Source organism: Hoplias malabaricus, chromosome 12 (assembly GCF_029633855.1).
Source record: "Hoplias malabaricus isolate fHopMal1 chromosome 12, fHopMal1.hap1, whole genome shotgun sequence".
Classification (NCBI taxonomy): Eukaryota; Metazoa; Chordata; class Actinopteri; order Characiformes; family Erythrinidae; genus Hoplias; species Hoplias malabaricus.
The window spans coordinates 14961997-14985299 of NC_089811.1; the positions used below are offsets into that span (position 1 = coordinate 14961997).

The window sequence follows — 23303 nt, forward strand, 5'->3', positions numbered from 1 at the left end:
AGACTTAGCCTACTGTGGTCTAGGTAAATCACAACATGACAAGACTTTAAAACATTTTCATATTATGTAAAAGAACTGATCCTTTGAAGCAGACATACTACATCATCTTTGTAACAAAATAATAGTCACTGCAAGTACTGATGATGTATATTTCACAATGTGCCGGGATACATTTTTTGGAATTTTTCAACAGTAAGATAAAATATTGCTATGTTGTCCACCCTTACTTTGTGTGGTATTAACCCTTTGGAGTCTGCACTCCCACCTGTGAGATAAATTAGAACCAAAACACTTATACAATTCAAGGAGTTTTTGTCCTAGAAACAAAACATGCATACCCGCAGAAACCTTAAAGGAGCAATCTGTATTATTGACAACAAGCGTTTAAAACCATAATACAGAACTATAATACAGTTTCAAATCAGTGTAGAGAGCTGTCTGCCTCCTCCCCTGAAGCTTAACCAGGCTGCCAGTAAGAGGAAAACTGAACGAACAAGCAAGAGACTAGTTTAAGAACTATGGACCATAATAGCTAAGAAAAATGTGCTATAATCAACATATTTACACAGAAAAGTGTTCATCATTCCACTAAAACATCTAACTAGGCAAGAAAAAAAACTGAAAAGTGAACGAGCGGCCACCATTTTACCTGCATTTACAAGCCTTTACTGTCCAAATCCACATTAAATATTTTGACTAGACAAGGCTGGTCTTACTGATTTTCCCTTCCATCGTTATAATAATATCGATATCATAAATATCGTCAATTTTGCTTATTCACAATTTTCATAGTCAAACATATCGTTCCACATTACGTGTCTGTTTACGAGTCTTATTGGTGTTATTCACCAGCTTCTTGAATTCACTGTTCCACCGTTAGGGTCAAAGCTAGCGATATAGCTTTCGAAACATTTTGAAGCAACAGTTATTCCAGTTTATCAGTTTAAATCACACAAACCAATTGTATGTGATGTCACTAAACATTTACATACTTAAGTGAAAAGCAAAAATGGAAAGAGCCCCCACAGATTTCCCTGCATTTACAAGAATTTACTGTCTAAACCAGTAGTCTGTACCAGAATTATTCAACAATTTGAATCAGCACTCCGAACTTAAATAGATGGCAACCTTAACAGCTATGTGAAGCTAAAGCTAGCGCTAGGTTTTATAAACATAACTTATTTTGAAACACTTCTTATTTCCCATTTTATTCATTTAAAACATACAATGTGTACATCATGTCACTAAAACATCTACCTACTATGGAAACGCTTTATATATATATATATATATATTTTTTTTTTTTTGTTTTGTTTTGTTTTGTTTGTTTTTTATTTTTTTTATTTGCTGCGTACTACCAAGCTTGATTTCTCCATTCCACACTAGGTGAATATGAAAGCCTTTACAAACAAGTTTTATTCCTTAATTTGTTTAAAATGCACACATACCACGGAGAAACACACATGAATCTGCATCAATTTCTTTAAAACTAGCATGACTGAAATTTCAATATCCCGAGAACAAGACTCCTCCTTCTTGCGGCCCATTAGTGGACTATCAGCAACACTTTATGTGAATTAGGCAAAGCTGGGGTTATAGAACTCTCCAAAGGATGCAAGAGTACTCAGAGAGAGAAAGAGAGAGATATAGTTAGTTTATATATTTTTGTAATTTGGATCCAAGTTAATTAGTTATTGGTTAATTTCACTGCCCTACTTTGGTACAAAAAATGTTCTTTTCTTATTGCACCACACATTTACACATACATAGATTTAGACAGAAAGATATAGATGCAGCTATATGTATTTTATTATGTGTAGCTACATGTATTTTATTATTTTTTTTTATAAATAAGTAAATAATGGAATAAATAAAACTTGCAATGTTTGCTTTTATCTTGGACATAGAATGTAGCAATATATTTATGAGGTAAACATTTCAACATCTGAATAAATAAAATATCATTTCAGTTTGCAATCAGTTTACAACTGCAAAAAGAATATATATAAACAAGTACTTGAGGTTTTATTTTGTTGTTTTCCATAATTTGAAAATGAAACGGAAACTGCATCTGCACTCTCTGTTGTGATAAACGGTGATGAAGAGCTGAATTCTGAATTTCTCAATATCAAACCTGAAACGTAGTTTACTCAGACCCAGTCTGACTGTCAAGTGTATCTTTCTATATTCTTTGGGCTGAGGGGGTTGAGAGGGTTAAGGGGGTGTTGGTCCATGTTTAGAGATGCTGTGGGCCATTAGCATGACAACTGGCACCAAGTATCTCACGGCAGAGGAATGGGACATTGAGAGCGCACTTTCCCTTATGAAAAAATCGTAGCTTTAGTCATTGTAGTGTTAAAACAAACAAACAATAATATTTACAACTTTCAATCATGTTGTTAATCACCTTCTTTGTATAAAACACAAAACAAAGCCCTGACATGCTTCAAACCTCGCTATGTCTCACTTTCTTTATATAAAACACACAACCTGTGATGATTACTCCTTTTAATCTATACATAGGTGTCTGTACTTTATCTTTTTTTTCATAAATGATTTGCTGTTACCTGTTCAGGTGAAAATTAACCAGCTCTGACTCTGCTCTGTAGTGCGGCTGCCTCTTAACTGCCTCCACTTTTCAAACACAAGGCCAATACTTCCTCTCATTTAAGTCCTGTCTTTATTTTATAGTCTTTGGTCATGAATATTTTTAGAAGGGCAATGGGGCTTTTTGGATCTGGTAAAATATAACGTTAACTCTGTCCACTTGGTCATTTCATGGCTGCGAGATATGTTTGTAGATGTGGCAGCAGTGGGTTTTGGACTGTAAAATGATTGGCCCCTCTGCACATTCCAAGTCACAGGAGCTTTCCTTAACCTATGATCATACACCCTGGACATTTTATGACTAAATACAATAAATTTCTTACAGATTGCTCTTTTAAAAGGGTCTACTTTTGAAAATATATGGCGGTTGAAAATAAATTTATTTTTACATGGTTGCAAAGTTAAGTAACAAGAGGCACGTCTCTCTCTGAGACTCAGAATGACCCTTGATGGCCCACCCATTCACATTCATATGATAATAGCATGTCAATTCGGCCGCTCTTATTGGAGGATTGTGAAGGTGTGAAAACGCTCTTTTTAGTCATATAAATAAGAGCACATGGCTCCAAGACGGCCCAGTCTCATTTTTCAGTTGCCCGAGGAGGAACGGCTTAATTTTGTGATAAGTTAGTTAAATATATTTGACACACTTTTCTGCAGCACGTTTGGCACTGGTTTTAATATTGAGTAGGCAGATACTCAATATTAAAAGTCTTGGATCTGGATCAGGGCTAAAAAAAAACACTTGTTTGGAACATCACTAGTTTTAATCTCAAATGTTCATACGTTCACAAAGACCATCTAAATGAACCATTAGCTACCAGGCTTAGTACATTTGCTATAGTGGGAGAATCACCAAACTGCACTGGGACTGGGACTGGACTTTTCTTGATAAAGGTTTCACCTCTTGGACGAGCTCAGTGTCAGAGGCAGAGCCCTGAGATTCTGTGGGAAGCTGACTGATTTGACCCTCATCCTGAGGCAGCTGAGGCTGAGAGTTCAGGCTCTGGTGCGTCTGGATTTGCTGTTGGCCAGCTGCATGGCTGGCTTTTGACTGGAGTTCCTGGTCCAGCTGGGGGGCTTGCTGAGGCTGTGGGATTTTGTTTTTTTCTTGTGAGCTGTGTTGCAGTTGGGGAATCCTGCTTCGATCGTGTGTGGACTGCTGAGGTGACAAAGGCATTTTGGTCCTGTCTACAGCACAGTGCTGCAACTGTGGAATTCTAGACCTGTCTTGGGCTGATGGTGAATGGCACTTTCTGCTCTTATCTTGACGCTGCTCAGCAGGACATTTTCTGCTCTTTTCAACTGAATGTGTTTGTTGCTGCTGCTGCTGCTGCTGGGGAATTTTGCTCCTCTGAGCTGAAGATAGAGGCTGCTGGGGATTCCTTGTCTTGTCCGCTTGTTGCGGTTGAGGCTGCTGCTGAGGACATTTGGATTGTTGTAGAGAAAGCAGGTAGGCCTGTTCCTGCTGTAATTGTCTCTGCAGTCTCTCAGCCTGTCTCTGCTCCTCCAGTTCCCTCCACTTAAACTCCTGACATACAGTGTGTAAAATTCACACAAATTACACTGACAGTCTGACATTTGGAGACCACCTTACTTTTTTAAACTATTTAATTTGAACCCGAGGATAAAAGTGTATAGGCTGTATATGTAATCCGTTTCATACAAATTTCCCTATAAAAACCTGAAAATCTTTTTACTGAAAATACAATAAGAGATATAGAACAAAAAAGTTAGAATAAATTATCAGGAGGATTAAACATTTTACCAAAGTATAAAGTCACTGGAAACCTCTAGTATATATACATACAAGGATGTAATGATTTTTCTCAGGGCTTTCAGTAGATATTTTTCTTTGGTGATGTATAATGTCCCCTAAGTATTTAGAGCCAAAAGACACCTGATGTTTGTTATAAATACAGTTGATGCAGTGTAGTGTAGACTGGGCATTTGTCGTTTGGCTGGGGCATATGATACTATCACATATGCCATATATATCAGAAAGTGGTCATAAGCTAATTAAATGTCATGAAAACATCAGTAACCACTTTTGTTTACTGTAACCCTCAACATAATTAGTGTATGTGCTGTGGTAGTCTTCAAGACAATATTCATGATAAACTGTTAACTTTTCTGCTGGCTTGAATCCATTTTCAGGGGTAAAAATAAAATTTAAAATAAAAAATGAAAGAAAAACAGAATGAGACAAATGGATGAATGGTGAATGAGACAACAAACAATTCTTCAAGGCTATACTTGTATATAATTAACATTAGAGTTAGCTACCTCGTAACTTTAGCTTAATAACGCCAAGCATTACAGATTTAGAACTTCCAAAATATGACAAACCCAAATCAGGGGTAAACAAATAAATAAATAAATAAATAAATAAATATTAAAAACCTATGATTAGTCCATAGTGTCAGTAGTTCAAACATATCAATTATTAACATTCGGAGAGATCAAATAACTTGTAAATACATATAAGATCATGGACAAATGGGTCAACATATGGCTGAACAATAATTCAATATCAATATATATTGCAAAATATGAAATGTTTTAATAACAATGATGTGATATTTTTAAACACATTTTCAATATTTCAGTATACAATATTTACAGCATCTGTCACTGACTGATGTTAATTACAGGGTGGTATCATCAGTTCAGCACTAAAAAATATTAATATTCACAAAGCCAAGAGGTGTTTGATTCATGGTGATGTCATGTTGCTTTCAGTTCTTGGGAGTTTTTCGGTGGCTTTTATTTTGTTCATATCGGAATCAGAATTATATTTTATTGACTGAAATTAAGAAATATATTTTGATGAAAATTTTGGCTGTATCGTCCAGCTCTAGGTCATCATGTAATAAGTTTTCGCAATGGTTGTTGTTATTAGGATCTCTAGAATTGTTGTTAATGTCAGGTTACATGCTGGAATGTAGGAAACATGCTGTTGATGTTTGTACATGATAGATCATATATTATATAGTCTCCTCCTTGTCAAACCAATAGTTGCGCCCAGAAGGATGTGTCAGATTGCAATATGGCCAGGAATAATACATTTAAACTCATATGGGCAATATATATACTGAGCTACACATACTGAAGAGGTGTCTCTTAGTATGTCCACCATATTTGCTAACGCATCATGCCATAGAGTTGTAGATGTTTCTAATTGTGTCCCGGAATAATGCAGCCCATACAGCTTGAAACAGCTCTGATTTCCAGTAAGGGTGGGGTGTTCATAGCGTATCCAATAGCATCCCACAACAAATCCTTATCTTGGTGCCTCTACACACAGTTAAATTGGTCATCTCCACCAAGACAAAAGTGGGGCTCGTCACTAAACAAGACCCACTACCATTCTGAGTAACAATGACAATTCGGCATGACACAAGTGCAGTTTTAATAATGCTGATGTGGTGTTAAGGGCATTCATCATAACATTCTGCATTCATGTAGTCCTGCATCGTGTAGCCATCTATCAATGGTGCTGGCACTAATGCTGCTAGCTGAATGTCCACATTTGTCTGTATTGCATCTGTTCTGTCTCGCCATGGTTCATGTAGGTCTCATAGATCCATCATGTAACTGGTGTGTGCAAGCTTCTGTCCACTGCTGCCAACAACATGCTATGAATATATATCTGCACAAACGGTAAGATCATCCTGCTTCCTGGAGCGCTACAATGCCACACCTCTCAAACTCTTCTAAGTGCGCTAATTGCTTTCAAACTCTCCTAGGCATACTTCACATTCAAAGGATGCTACCAACACAACAGCACAAGTTAAAATGGTAAGCATGTGCTAAGGGTGGATTAAATCAGGTACAGTGATAGCCCTGCCCGACCTTCCTTCACATGCGCATCAGAGCATGAAACTTGACTCATTCACATGTCTCACGATGTTAAACCAACACACCATGTTTCATTCCAGTTGGCTGATTCCTTCTGGGTACAACATTTTTTGGAGTGTATGCATAAGTCAACCCTAGCTAATCATATTATATAGCAAAGGTATGCAACAGAGCCAAGGTTCTTTAAAAAAAGTGATACTCACCAGTAGCATTGCCTGCTCATGTAGAAGTTGCTGTTGAAGTATTTCTAGATGTCTCTGCTCCTCCTCGAGCTGGCGGCGTATATACTCCTATCAAAAAAGTGTCAAAAAGGCACAATTATCTCAGTAGGTACATTCACTAAACAAGAGCTAAACCATAATGATTGGAGTATATACAATTTTGGACTAGTGCATACAGTATATAAGCAAGCACAGAAACATCAGAAGGACTACTTAAGCCAGGCATAAATGGTGTGATTTAGGCCCGTTTTTAAGCCCGACTTGGTTGTAGCTGACTAAATTTCAGAATTTTAGCTCAATTCTCTGACGTTTGATGTTCAGTGTGAGGGGAGTAGCACAACGGCCAATTAATTGCACAACCAAGGTCAGAATGTGTATCTTTCAGTGTTTTGTCATATGGCCAAGAATATAGTTATTGCCAAAATACACTGAAATATTGTTATATTATTTTAGGGCCATATCGCCCACCCCTAGTTTTTGTATGTAGTGTTCTATTGTACAGTGTGAGCATATAAATCGCAGGCTTTTTCCATACACAGGGAACAATTCAAACATGAAGTGTGACTTGAGGCCTGTCACGATAATTACATTATTGATTTATAATTTTACAATTATTGATCAATAATTTTACCTCAATATAGGCCACTGTGCCATTGTGTTTAACTGTATGTTTGTTTACACAAAAAAAGGACCATCACCAATATTTTTGACAGTGGTGGTGGATATTTAAAATATTTAAACAAACATACACACACATATATATATATATATATATATATATATATATACACATACATACATAATATACATTCAGAATAGAACACAAATCACATATCAAAAGTTTAAACTGAGAAAATGTATCATTTTAAGGGAAAAATATGTTGTTTCAAAATTTCATGGTGTCAACAATTTACAACACTCAACAGACATCTGGGGACAGAGGAGACCAGTTTCTCAAGTTTAGAAATAGGAATGCTCTCCCATTCATGTCTAATACAGGCTTCTAACTGTTCAATCGTCTTGGGCCTTCTTTGTCGCACCTTCCTCTTTATGATGCGCCAAATGTTCTCTATAGGTTAAAGATCTGGACTGCTGGCTGGCCATTTCAGTACCCGGATCCTTCTCCTACGTAGCCATGATGTTGTGACTGCTGCAGAATGTGGTCTGGCATTATCTTGTTGAAAAATGCAGGGTCTTCCCTGAAAGAGATGACGTCTAGATGGGAGCATATGTTGTTCTAGAACCTGAACATAGTTCTCTGCATTAATGGTACCTTTCCAGACATGCAAGCTGCCCATGCCACAAGCACTCATGCAAGCCCATACCATCAGTGATGCAGGCTTCTGAACGGAGCATCGATAACAGCTTGGGTTATCCTTGTCCTCTCTGGTCCGGATGACATGGCGTCCCAGTGTTTACGGCCTTGACCCTTACGCACAGCAATTGTTCCAGATTCTCTGAATCTTTTGATGATGTTATGCACGGTTGATTATGATAACTTAAAAGTCTTTGCTATTTTACGCTGGGTAACACCATTCTGGTATTGCTGCACTATCTTTCTGCAAAACAATGGTGGAATTGGTGATCCTCTTACCATCTTGGCTTCAGAGAGACACTGACACACTGAGACACTCTTTTTATACTCAATCATGTTGTCAATTGTCCTAATTAGTGTTAATTGGTCTTCCAGCTGTTCGTTATATGCTCAATTTCCTTTTTCCAGCCACTTGTTGCTACTTGTCCCAACTTTTTTGGGATTTGTTGACACTGTGAAATTTTGAATCAACATATTTTTCCTTTAAAATGTTAAATTTTCTCAGATTAAACTTTTGATCTGTCATCTATGTTCTATTATGAATAAAATATTGACATTTGACACATCTCCACATCATTGCATTCAGTTTTTATTCACAATTTGCTTAGTGTCCCAACTTTTTTGGAATCCTGTTTTTATGTGAAATATAATGCTCTTAAAAAGACAATAACATAATTTATCGCAATTATTTACATGTATATGTGCTCAGATCTCTTTAAGAAGTTCGTCTACCTCAAAGGCCCAACTGATCTGTAGCTTCAAACTAACAAGATAAATACAGGCCACCGGCAGTGTTTTAAGGCCCTAATCTTAATCCAGCTCTTTGAAGAGTCAGTATCTGTGCCTTTCAGCAAGAAGCATGTTTCACTACACCTCACACGCGTTCTACCGTAAAGCACAATGTATATGCCTATGCGCATGTTTTAACCCTTTGTATCAGTGATTAGTATCTGAACATAGTTGACCAGATCTGTACTGACATTTGTCAGTGTCATTGATGGATCCATGGTAGTCTTCCATCCACAAGGTGCTCTGTGGTCAAAAACTAAACATTAATAAAATGTATCAAAATCCTGGCACCGAATCCTGTTTCTGATCCTGCATTTTGTTTTTATCCGATCTGTTGATATAAATGACAGGCAGCTCTGTAGCTGTATATTTAACATTAATATAAATCTGGACATGGAATCATGATCCTGGATCTGTATTTTGTATTCAGGGGTGAGTAACTGACCTTTTGATGTAACTGAATAGAATGCTGATATACCTAACTGCAACTGCAAAAATCCTGGAAACTGGATTTAAGGTCTTTATTTAAAGACCTCTGAGTTAGAGAATGAGCATGAACAAGTTTGACAAGTTCATAAGTTCAGTCATGTGCTAGCTCATAATATTTCATGGAGATCCATCTGCTAGTAAGAGTGGAGTGTCCTCCTACCTGCTCCCGGTCTGCTCTCCTCTTCTCCTCTTCAGCCCTCCTGCGCTCCTCCTCTTCTTTGCGTCTGCGCTCAATCTCTTCCAGACGCCTCTTCTCCTCCTGTTCTCGCCTCCTTTGCTCTCTCTCTTGCTGTCTCCTCATTTCTCGCTCTCGACGTTGTTGCTGTGAATGACCAGCAGTGGGCAACAGTGTAAGTAACAATTACAGTGGGAGACAAAGCTCTGAATGCTTACAACTATTATCCTCAATTCAGTTCCAAATTTTAATAGGATTGATTGATGAATGGATGGATAAATAAATAAATATTTTTGAGGTAACTCTAACTCCAACACTTTGTGCATTTTTTTTTTTTGCATATATTTATGATTTATTCCTCCACAGCATTTTTTAAACTCTTGCCTATAAAGCAATTTTAACTGTTATTAGTATGAAAATGCTTATTTTTATTACTACATAATTGGTATACATGGTATGTGAACTGCAGCAAAAGCAATATCTGTTGCTTCAGTTTAGGATTTTCTTTCTACAAAATGCTGAGTATAAACACATCTCATCACATTAAGGGCAAGCACTTACCTGGAAGTTCCTCTAACACCCAAGCCTGATGGCAGTAACTATTTAAAAATGCTTTTTTAAAAAACATTTGACACTTTTCACACACTCAAATGTTTTGGAACACATTGCAATGAGGGTATATTTCAAAAAACAAAAAAATAAATAATGCTGTATACCATGAAATATCTTGGCTTTGTTCTGTTTATGTTTAAATGCTTTTTAATTTTCTTTCCATTTCAAATACTTTAACAGCACTTGGAAATGAAGACTGAATTTAAATGAAACTCTCTAAACTAGCTGTAGGCTACAGTTCAATTGTATGTTTAGCCATGTGGCAGAAGGTGAACGAGTGGAAGAGATGGAGGAGCCTGTATTTTGTAAGTTTAGATGATATTATGAGAGAAATGTTCAAACAGAAAATTGCAATTTGTGTAGAAAATTATGAAAATGTTATGCAGATCGATTTTTAACTGTAAGATTCGCTGCTATTGAGGCAGTATAAGAACTGTCTCCATCTCCATATGTCCTTTTACCCAGGAACACTAATAAAAGACATACAACTTTGTTAGCCATTGGGTCAACCTTGGTTCTAAGGTGCTCCATGACAACTGTTGTGTGGTTTTCTTTTATTGTCCTGTGGTGTAACCAAGCAATAAAAACATTCATCGCTGCAACAATAATGTGCTGAGTATGCGGTGGGTGTGCACTGCTGATAGACTTCAAAGTAGGCTCCCAGGATTTGCCTTTCCAACTCTGCCACCTTAGGTGAACGATGAAGCTATGAGAGGACCAAAAAACTTTTGCGTTTTGAAGGTGCAGCTCACTAGAAGCAGAGAGATGTGCCCAGCATTGCTCAAAACGGTTTGACGGGCTTGTGTCAATAAAAAATAATTGTAATGTATAACGTCTTAATTGTGACGAAAAATGTATATATATACTCCCCGTAAAACAGCTGTTCATTAAGTAATAAAACTGATTACATGACAAACATCTGTTGATGTTTATTTTATGAATTCTTGTAAGATTTTATTTCTATTTCCCATAATCTTTGATTGACTTGTAATTATGCCTTCTTCTGTGACTTTCAAACATTCAGGACCAGTCAAATGGATACACTCACTCAAGGAAGGTTTCCTTTGTTTTGGGCCATTTTCCCACATATTGTGAATGTACAGTACCAGTCAAAAGTTTGGACATCTTCCCATTCAATAGATTTTCTTTGTTTTTATTATTTTCTACATTGTAAATGAATATGGAAGACATTAAAACTATGAAGGAACACATACGGAATTATGTAGTCATAATCATAAAGTCATAAAAGTGTTAAACAAAACAGAATTTTATATTTTAGATTCTTCATAATAGCCACATTTTTCAGCCACAGGCTGAAAGAAGACCCACCTTGTCTGACTTGCTGCCAACATGCATTCACCTCAGTGGCACATTTTCAAAATAAAAGTTTGCGAAAATGAAGCCTATTGTTTCTCTCAGTGGTATAATTTTTTGGGGGGACAGATGCAGTTGTATCCAATTTCAAATCTTCCCCACCCCCCACGGTTCCTATGCCAATGTGGTCGCCAACCAGTCGATCTCTAAGACCATGCAAGTCAATCATGATATACCATGGCTGGTTCAGTTATGCTCTTTAAGTTTCTATAGCAGCGTCATTCTGTATCCGCTGTGGTTCGCGAGCTACTTAAGCAGAGACACAAAAAGCCGCAGACACAAACCCTGTGACACAAATACTGATACGCAAATTCGCGTCCCTGACCAATAGTGGTGTGGCTCTGTTTCTGCCCTGTCTGAGCCAACATGATGGCAGAGCTGATGTGTGCAGTTTCAAGACGGGAGATATTATACAAATATTTCATGCGGATTACAAATGACATCACAAACGATAGTCACACTAAACCCCGGTGTTCTGACGAGTTGCGCTACTGCGTGGAAATGTGCGACCGTAGAGTACTTTCATAAGTACAGCCGCCTAAATAAAAGGTAGGGCATTCGTATAGACCAAAAGAAGTATAAGCAAGAGACATGCACAGCCTAAATCCCCTTATGAGGGTAAATATAAGGTAATTAAAAGGTAACTATATTGATAATACATTGTTTATAAAATTTGTTTCAGCATCTACAGTTTTGGAACGCTGAAGCAAATAACAGTAAGCTAAGATTGTATAATGCACTGGAGTAAAACACAAGAAAATATAAAAAATTGAGGGGCATGTGCAGGGCTGCACTAGGATAGTTATAAGTAGCACAACATGTCAGAACACCTGTCTCCTCAGGCACTAAATATCACAGCCAACACACCTCAGCTGTACATAATGTAGTAAGTAAAGAGTTAAATTTTATGTTATTGGAGGCCATGGGGACATACACAGCTTTGTTTTTAAGTAGCTTAAGCCTGGCATTTACGCTGGTAGATCTTTCATTTGTTCAGATTTCAAAGGAAGATCTTGTACGTAAAGGTTGGTGCACACTGGTCTACACACAACACCACACACAGAATTGAACAAATAAAATACTTGCTCCTCATAAACTGCATAATTAATTCAGTGTTCCGTTTCCACTTTAAATGGTGTGGAAGGTACATACTGGTGCTAGATGCATCATTTAAGGTAGAATGGACTTCAGCCTCATGAGGTTGTGAGCAGTGAGTATTGTGTTTTACAAAGTTAGTTACAAAGTGTTAGTGCTGTGGTTGTGCACAGGTGATAGATTTAAAACAACAAGAAACGCAATAAAATCTGAACAAGTAGCTTCTGAATTAGAAGCTGCTTTTATTTTCTGAACACACGCTGGGGCTTGCAGCCATAATTGCTTTTTTTCAGTCATATTCTTGCACTTTTCTCTCTCACGAACAACAATTTTGGTACTTCATACAAGCTCCTCATGGTTTATCATTTGAAATGATTGTGAGCAACTGTAAACTGTAAGGCTTTATGACAGCGTGTCATAGAGCGCCTCGTGTATAAAATCACATCTGCCCTCCACCTGCAGTTCACGGTGATGTGAAATCATTTACAAACAACCTAGAAAATAAAAATATATTTATTTTATCTATTTATATTTTTATTTAACTATATGCCACTATGTTGATAATATGTCTGTTATCTGCAGTGAATCTGGTATCATATCACCCCACTCTTACCTCCTCGAGCCTCCTCCTTTGCTCCTTCTGTTGCTCAATGCGCTTCTGACGCTCGGCCAGTAGTTGGCGCTTGTACTCCTCCTGCTCACGGAGTTGTTGCTCCTGCAGCAGCTGCTGCCTCCTCAGAGCTTCTGAACGCTCCTTATTCTCCTGCTGAAGACGAATGAAGTCCCGTCGCAATGTCGACTCGCCCGGCACATTGACAATAGAGCTGCAGTTAAGAGAGATATTAGCTTTAATTACAAAGTAGTAAATGTGTTGCTGCTTTAAAACAAACACAGTAATTCTAAGACCTATCTTTGAAAGACTGCATCTTTCCATTTAATTATTCAGTTTGCATGTGGTATAATGTTCCATTATATGGGTCAGTGTACATTTGGGCCCAAGATGGTAGAATGGTGGATGGTAGGGATATCCCTAAAAATATCCAGCGACTACAGAATTGTCCCTAGCAATAATTACAATACAAAGCTCAGTCAATGTATTTGGCTCACAAACACTTAAGATCTCGTTCTCTACTACGACTCCCATCTCCTGTACCCACACCGCTAACAGGATAGGCTTTGCCATTTCTCGCTATCTGGTGAAAGGATGTGCTATAAGGAGACTAAGTGCAGTATACACGAGGCATGAGAGACACATTCCGCATCGAGTCTCGTAATGTTTGAGTAAGGAACACTGCATTTTATTTTTTTAATGAGGAATGATTGCGTAAGCTATATATATATATATATATATATATATATACAAACACACACAATATAATATAATATAATATATATATATATTATATTGTATACATATGTAGTGTCACAGTCACACAGCTCCAGGGACCTAGACATTGTGGGTTCAAGTCCCGCTCCGGGTTTTTCTCCCCATGGGTTTCCTCCAGGTGCTCTGGTTTCCTCCCATGGTCCAAAAACACATGTTGGTAGGTGGATTGGCGACTCAAAAGTGTCTGTAGGTGTGAGTGTGTAAGTGAATGTGTGAGGGTGCATCGCCTTGTGAAGCCAAGGTGTGTTCCTGCATTGCGCCTGATAATTTTGGGTAGGCTCCCGACCCACCGTACCCCTGAACTGGATAAGCGGTTACTGATAATGAATGAATTAATGTTATATATCTACACCCTTGTCTGAACCCCAGCTGAATATTGGGGATATATAACAAGAAAAAAAAAATACTGAAAATGCTTCATCTGTTTCTGGGGCTGTGGTCAGGGTAACACCCAAAAATTCGATTCCTCGAGTGTCTGGAATTGAAACTCTTGGAGTTGACTCTGCGACTGTCATGAGAAGTTGTGGTTGCTGTAGAATGGAAGTTGTGTGCACACATATTTGTGCAAATACATTGCTTGTGACTCCTGGTACTAATGAGTTTGTTTTCCTGTCTCTCTGGCCACCCCTGCTCTAAACTAGAGGGGAAAAGCTGAGACACAATGTAAATGTGTAAATGAGATATTTCTTTGTTTAAAAGATGTAGATTTTTACCGACCTGTCCGAAAAAGCTAATATTACCATTTATGTAAAAGGAAGAACTAAGATGAAGAGTTTGGTATAAACACAGTCATGTGTGTTTATCTACCTTGGTTCTCCTTCCTGCTCTGGGGCCTCCTCCTCCTCTTCCTCACTTCCACTGTATTCATACTCAGTCTCATCTGGAATGACCAAAAAAACCCAAAACAAACCAATACAATCATAACACCCATCACGAATCAAATGAACAAATGTGCAACACACACACAAGGACTATCACTATCACACATAACACACACTATCACACTAAACTGCCCTTCACTATAAGAATCCCCTTTATTAAAATGTGTAAAATCAACCCTGCCCTCTAAATCCACATAGATAAGACATGTGATACGTCTTTTCATTTTGAAAAAGCAATTTTAGTGTCTAGAGAGATAAATTATATGACAATTGACTGATATAATCTTAATAACTCCTTATAAAAGTGCAAAAGGCTCTTACAGCTTGCAAGTCTTCAAAATAGATCCTTAATTATACAGTACTTTGGAAACTGAAGGAAATATGACATCTGACACATCTACAGATATTTGCATAAACTGTCCAAATGTTTGTAGATGCTCCTTATAATACGTGAACTGAGCTTTATTTTATGGTGTACCCATTATGGGCACAGATGTCCAAGTTATGCACAGCTTTTCTATAACTTCTGTACGAGAACATGACAAAAATGGGACGCTCTGAAGCATCTGCATTAATGTCACCATGCCCAGTGTCAAGCATCTACAAGACAGGAATAAAGTACTGGGTTGTGGAGAACTGTGTTCTCTGAAGCGAGCTATTTAATGATTAATGGGTTAAAAAAAAATGTGTGTGTGTCATGTGCAAGGTAAGGACTAGACGCAGTTGTTATTTTAACCACAGCATTGTTTGTGTTCAATTATAATATATAAAATAATATAATATGCACAATACATAGGTTTAAAAAGGCTGTGTCAAGACTGCATTAAATAAAAACATTAAAATTTGTAGTGTCAATCGATTATCATTGTGATTAACTCGATTAAATTAATCTGTAATTAATCATGATCATTTGTGTGTGAAAATGCTAGTATTTCTATTTTTTGAAAGGGAAATAAAACAAATGGATGTGTAGAGGGGATTGCATTACAAATGGGTTGTCTTTTACTTATTACACATTTCTTTTTTATTATAACAGTTCAAAGTAGATTGTATGATATTTAAATTAGATTCTCTTAATTTGCTGAGTAAAAATTTCGGGGGCACAGAAAGAGAGACTAGGTGGGACCAAATTTTAAACCGTAATCGATATTTCAGCATAAAAATAATGTACTCTGCCTACTGAACTCAGCACAGACTGTGTTAACATTGCCTAATAAAAATTAATTACATGAGAAAAAAAAATTAAGCGTAAAATTTCCAGATTAATCACTAATTAAGGTATTAATGTTGACAGCACGAATTAAAATGAATTAAAATGTCTAAATCTTATTGCAGCATTTTACCCATTAATTTATGACACACTACAGCATGTCACTGTGTTTAAAGACATTGTCCTCTATAAATCTATCTATTAATTGACAGGTAACATATTGTAGAAACTGCAAGTGTGATTGCAGTTCAGTGGTTGTAGATTACTCGCTGGATTCAAAGCAACGGCAAAACATCTGTGACACTCAAAACATTTATTACAGTGATTAGACCTGCAGAAGTATCTGGAGAATGATGTATCTAAGTTGGTTCTAAGGTATCTATATCAAGGTTTCAAATTTGTCTGTATTTTATTTCAAAATTTGTGGGATGGCAGCCACTTAAAGAACACATGCCAATATGTAGATGCACAGAAAAAGTCTTTTTTTTCCTCATTAATATATACATTTTAATAAAAAAAAACACACACACAGCTTTAAATAATAGGATCAGTAAAGGATCCTGCTTTTTTTCCTTTCATACACAATATACATCTGAAGGAAAGTGCACTATCAGACCTTTCTCCCCCCTCTTCTTGCGGGTGCGGTCGATGTGGTCTTTGAGCTGGATGCGCACTTGTCTCTCATTGGGCTGGTCCCTGATGAAGGGGTGCTTCAGCAGCTGGTCTGTGGGAGGCCTCTGTGTGTAGTTCTTCACAAGGCAGCCTTCAATAAAGCTAAAAAACTTCTTGGACCTAAGAGACGAGGAAAGTATTGAAGGATGGAGGTAGTGAGGGATAAAGGCAAGAAAAGAAAATATAACACCCTCCATAATTATTATCAACCCTGGTTAACATGCATTCTTAAGCTTCTAATACATTCATTTTTTTAATAATATAGGACAACAATGCAAAAAATGCAACCTTTAAGTCAAGTGCATTTATTCAAATTTCAGTTCATACTACAAGTTCACAGTTACAATTTGTAAAAAAAATAAAAAAATAAATAAATAAATAGGCTGCTATTCTTTTTCAACAGAACCCCTTTCTACCCATCCATCACCAGCCCAAAATCATTGCTACTCCCAAAATAAATATATTATCATATACCACGCTCACTAACAATGGTGTATACCAATTTTGAGATTGAGAATATTTTTTAACATTTAAAAATATATCATATGCTGACAATGACAAAGTATACTGTACATGAACATATATTCAGACATATTAACTTATGCAGCAGTTCAATAGCACAACATGGATTTATTATAACGAAAACTGCACTTCCATTACTGTGACTTCAATAATTTGCAAGTAATCCACAAGCCTGCTTTGATGCTTCAGCTCAATGTGTCGTTTTAAGTTCAATGCAATCTGCACAAAAGCATGTTTTTCCTATCTGAGTCAGTTGAAGTCCCAGTACTGCTTAGCAAGCTACAGATGTTTATGAAGAAAAGGCTTTTTCCGTGCATGCCTCCCAAACAGCTTGTTGGCATGTAGATTATGCCTGATGGCTGTTATGAAGACTTTGTGAACCCAAGATGCTACTCCTTGATGCAATTCTGTACCAATGAGCTTTGGAGAACTTTTTTACTTCTCTTACCATCCTCCTCACTGTGCGTAGTGGCAAGATACACTTGCATCCTCGTCCAGGCATGTTTACCACTGTTGTAGTAGTTTAAAACTTCTTGATGATTCCTCTGACTACAGATATGGGTAGGTTTAGGTGAGTAGCTATTTTCTTGTAGACATTGCCTTACTTATGAAGGTTGACACACATCTGCCTTACTTGAATAGTGTGTTCTCTTGTCTTTCCCATGTTGAAGAGTGAATAAGAGAAATATGCCTCTGTGTAACACCATTTTTATACCCCAGGTAAACATGAAGTGATGAATTACTAATTGAAAGGTTCCTAGATACTCTAATCAACTTTATAAACTACAGTAGAAATGACAGAAATGTTTCAATCACATTTATTTTCTAGGAATTTTTACGGGTGCCAATAATTGTGGAACAGGTGATTTTAGGAAAAATAATTTCTTAGTGGGCGGCACGGTGGCGCAGCAGGTAGTGTTGCAGCCACACAGCTCCAGGGACCTGGAGGTTGTGGGTTTGATTCCCACTCCGGGTGGCTGTCTGTGAGGAGTTTGGTGTGTTCTCCTCGTGTCCGCGTGGGTTTCCTCTGGGTGCTCCGGTTTCGTCCCACAGTCCCAAATAAAAACACGTTGGTAGGTGGATTGGCGACTCGAAAAGTGTGTGTGTGTGTGTGTGTGTGTGTGTGTCTGTGATGCCCTGTGAAGGACTGGCGCCCCCTCCAGGGTGTATTCCCACCAATGAATAATTTCTTAGTCCAGGATTTTTTTTTTAATTCACTCGAGTTAAAGGTTACATTTTTCTGTAAGATTATGCTTCTGCAATAAAAAAATTATTTAAGATTTTTAGCACTTAATCTTAACCAGGGGTGCCAATAATTGTGGAGGGCACTGTAAATAAATAATTTATATAACTCTTGCTTCGCAAAAAAACTTCACAAAATCAGATTTTTTTTTTGCAAGATATGTAATTCGGGACATAATCCAAATGTGGCCAATTAGTAAGATATTTAATTTTCTGATTCATAAATAGTGTATTTTATAAAACAGACATTTTCCCAAAATCATTTTATTAGCACTGAAATCTTCCTAAAGCTGAGATTAAAATATTTCACTCTGAAGTGTTTTTTCAAGGTTGAGCAAAAATGATTGATGGCACAGAAATACTAGTTTAAAGGGCAAATTATATCCTTCCATTCAAGCTCTAGAGAAAGGCCTAAAGTAATTTGTTAATGAATAGTTAAAAAAAAAAAAATTGAACAATACAAAAAAAGGTTAGCAATGTAGTCAGCAAACAAAACAAAACAAAGAGAAGAAATAAGGGGGAAAAAAATTTGTAAAAGACTGCTGCTCTCTGTAGTGCAGTTTTTCCTGATTCCAGTCCTTGGCGCATACTGCCCTGTACAAAGCAACATTTTCCTCTCTTTTACAGCATAGTAAGAGGATGTTAATGAGCTGATTAGTTAAGTCCATTGGGTTGGCAGCAGGGAAAAGAGCAAAATATGCAGAATCCTAAGGGCTAGGAAACACTGGTGTAGTGTACAACCTGCTTAAAGCATGAGAAAGGAACAGTGAGAAGAACCCAGACCCAAAAGGTAAAACTCTTAGAGGGTGAGGAAAAAACACAGAAGAACCATGAATGAACAGGATTAAAACATCAAGAGCATGAGGAAGAAACAAGGCAGAACTCTCCAAAAGCATGGACAAGTCAGTCGTAACATAAAATGACCTATAAACATTTCTGTGCTCACTGCCCATTATATTAGATACTGACTCTAGTCCACCTACATCCACCACTAGTGGATACTAGTGAACACTAGATGGATTTCGCTAGGGGATCCACTACTATCCATATTTGGTTAGCTCCCTTTCAATTTTTTATGACAACCAAATAACACTTATTCTGTGGTGATCCCATGGGTGTCCAGACCTTTGTAAAACTTGTAAAAGGCCTAATAAATCATAAAGATCAACCGATGGAATATAGACCCTATGTGGCCAATTAGTTATGACGAGCATTTAGATAACATACCAGACCTTACATAATTCTGGACCAGAAATTGTATTTCACCTCTAAAGTCTACTTATGATGCATTACCACTGCATGGGATTGGCTCAACTTGACTTGACTCACTTTTAGCCTGTCGCTTTTCCACTAGCACAGCTCCCCAATGAAATGGATCAGATGATGTTGCCATTCTGGTCTCTAAAAGGAATTGCAGGCTTTGAAAACACAACACTAGCTGTAAATTTAGGCACTGTTTACTTTTTGGGTATTCGCATGTTTTTTTGTATTTTGGACTGAACACTGCTCATCGTCAGGGGTGTATTGCACTTTTCAAAAGTGGTGATAATTCCCCTGAAATTATAATAGCTAAATTATAATTACAATCACGACGTATTATATCTTCCATATATATTCCATATATTTTCCATATTCTATGTTCATCTAGGTCTACAGTATGGAAATACTGTGGTTTTTCCTCAACATTTGAATATTCCTCCTATCCCCATAGTATTACCCATGCATTTAAATCTATGCTGCATGGTGTGGAGTTTTTATTGTTTGTACCAGGGGATATTTAAGTTGTACACAAAAGTCTGTTGTGTGTTTTGTACGAATACAACTTCAAAAATACACTTATAAAGACAATACAACTTGACCTATTACGGGTACAACTTCTAGATTATGAAGACGAATTAGAAAGTGAGAAAACACTGTCACTGGACTCACAGGCAAAACGCATCAAGCAGACAACCAATCGATTAAACAGAGTGCACATGCGTTGTATGCTGCGCTTTGTTTTGAACTGGTGGCGGCAACAAGGTCTGTGTACATTTTATTATTTTGATTCTTGGACTGAATGGAGAATGGTAGAAATGGAGGAAGAAAAAAAAAAAAAACAGTATTTATTAATTTTCAGTTTGAACACACAAAGACAGAAACAAAAAGTCAGCCCGTGTTTTGTATATGGTTCATTAATCTGTTTGGGGAAACGGGGAAAAAAAAATAAATTACACAAATGACCAAAATAAAATTAAATAAATTTCAGATGATCCATCCATCCATCCATTATCCACCGCTTATCCGGGTCCGGGTCGCGGGGGAAGCAGTCGGAGCAAAGAAACCCAGACCTCCCTTTCAGATGATGTTAATTTTAATAAATGTGTCCTTTTCATGAATATTTATCTCTCTGTGAAAAGCACAGTTTCAAACTGAACTTAAAGTTTATGGTTCTACACACCGGTGGTTCGAGACTTGCATTCTTCAGGTCCTTCACTTCATAAATTTCACAATCTAAGGCAGATACAAGATGAAGGTCTCATATAAAAGCAGTATCCATCCATCCATCCATCCATCCATTATCTGTAACCGCTTATCCAATTTAGGGTCGCGGGGGTCCAGAGCCTACCTGGAATCATTGGACGAAAGGCAGGTATACACCCTGGAGGGGGCGCCAGTCCTTCACAGGGCATAAAAGCAGTATTTCCATCGAAAGCAGTATTATGTAAAATTTGGAGAGTAATGAGGAATCTGCTTCACATATAAAACACAAAAAGAACATGTAGACATATGAAAGGGAATGGAAATGAATAATCTGTACAAAAATAAATGTCATCCAAAATGTATAAATCATTCTTGGGATTATGAACTGACGAGTATTATTCAGTCAAGTGTCAGATTTCTATAGTATAGGGAATATTTGTAATCCTTGAGTTTGGGAAAAACAAATCTCCTGTACTAAAATATATCTGTGGTTATACAACTTGCAATGTATAAACCTGGCATCACTGAATTCCTGAGATTATACAGAAACTAACAAGCTCTCATCTGTCTGTCTACAAGGTTTCTATCAAATATAATACATTAAATTCATCAGTTACCACATGAAAATTAAATATATCATAGAAAAATGCCTCTAATATGTAAAGACACTTGTAAAATGTAAAACATGTAAAAACAACATAATCGTAAAATAAATTATATCGGCCTCAAGGGAACACAAATTCGCAGCAGACCATACGTGCACTATATCAAAACAACTGGTCGTCTGCTTGATGCATTTTGCCTGAGTCCATTGACGGATTTTTGACAGTGTTTTCTCATTGTTCAATTTGTGTTCGTAATCTAGAAGTTGTACTAGTAAAATTCAAGTAGTATGCGTAAATTGTATTCGTACAAAACACACACACAACAGACAAGTTAAATATTTATGTACGAATGTAGATGAGCATGCACATGTTCATTTTTGACAATAATCTTACTCCATAGAAATAGCTGTCTATCTTTGCCTGCCTTTTCCTTTTGTGTATCCTAATATTGCATGAAAAAAACAGTCCCACGGCTGTCGCTAGAGATTAATGACTGGGGAAGCTAAGCTTTAACCAAAGGGGTCTGGGGTAATTGTTTCATAGCAGCAAATTTCTTTGATAAAGTACAAATTAAGCAAAGCCACAAGTAGCTGCTACTTTTACAAAATAAAAAATTTCTAAAATAAATAAAGGCCTGTCAGTAGCCTTTTTGAATAATAGCAAAGCAGAGTCTGTCCATGTATTTGGCGAATACTGTATTACGAGTTTATAATAAATATTATTTTAATTTGTTCATTAATTACAATAAGATTTTTATGTATAAAGAATTACTTTAATTTAAAAAAAAAATGTACCTGTGATGTGTCGAGGGAGAATGAAATGTACTTTCTCCAGGACACAGCACTAACAACAGAACTGTAGTTCCCAGTGTTTCAGCACTGACCCACTGCTCTCAGCACCGCTGCAAAACAATTCCCTGTAGAAGGGACTGTGACTTTATTGGCTGCAGAACTGAATGATGGAAAGATAACTCTGACTGCTGATTGAATGGATAGAGGTCACAAACAATGAAAAGCACATTCTGTTTAGGAGCAATGGAGAATCTGCCCCTCACTCCGGCTGAGAGACAGAGTTGCATGTTTCTATCTATCGGCACAACAGTGTGCCCTCAAAAATATGGAACAAAACGAGTCCCGTATCAGTTCAAAATGGAACGCGCCTTTTAGTGTCCAAATACTGGACGATCCCATATTTTACAGGACGGTTGGCAACACTAAGTGTGTGTATTCTGCCAAGAAAGCAATACACACCAACAACCATCTGGAGACAGAGAAACATTGTTGAAATAATTGGGGGGGCCAAAAAACATTAAGTGGGGCTACAGCCCCCCCTAAAACAGACATCCATTCACAGTCCTATGATAGGACTACATTATATAGCAAGAGAATGACTGAAAAATCCCCATTCAGAACGGTAAAGTTACCTAATGGTAAGTTGGCTAGATATAGCCTAACAGTACTATAAAGCAATCCCATCAGTTCACAGATGAACCTACATAATTATATTAGGCTATCTTGAAAATGCTGACGTTGTGACAGTGAATTGTGCTTCACTAATTTAGCGTAGTGCAGTGTCTGATATCACTTCATTCTACCTGTTGAGTGTTGACTCTCCTTCCAAAATCCTGCAGGACAGAAAGACATTCCTATACTTTGCTCACTAACACCCCTTGTTCACTCGATTTTAAATGTTTAGCTCTTGTGACCTTGTCACTGATGCTAAGTGATACTGTGGTGGCCTAAAAAGTGCTCTGTGTGTTCATCTGCGTGTGGGTGCATGCCTA

The 23303-nt window shown here is 37.2% G+C and overlaps 1 protein-coding gene across 7 annotated transcripts in view; it reads right to left on the minus strand.

Moving 5' to 3' along the window:
* Window positions 1-23303, minus strand: part of map4k4 (mitogen-activated protein kinase kinase kinase kinase 4) — a 126842-nt gene that overhangs the window by 41449 nt on the left and 62090 nt on the right. For 6 of the 7 annotated variants that reach the window (XM_066686011.1, XM_066686010.1, XM_066686008.1 and 3 more), the window contains 5 exons: window positions 16633-16808; window positions 14733-14805; window positions 13152-13362; window positions 9443-9604; window positions 6672-6758 (listed from right to left, as the gene is read on the minus strand). In XM_066686011.1, the coding sequence (XP_066542108.1) occupies window positions 6672-6758; window positions 9443-9604; window positions 13152-13362; window positions 14733-14805; window positions 16633-16808 (709 nt within the window). Of the gene's footprint in view, window positions 1-3511; window positions 4139-6671; window positions 6759-9442; window positions 9605-13151; window positions 13363-14732; window positions 14806-16632; window positions 16809-23303 lie in introns of all 7 variants that reach the window. The other variant, XM_066686013.1, reaches the window with a different exon arrangement.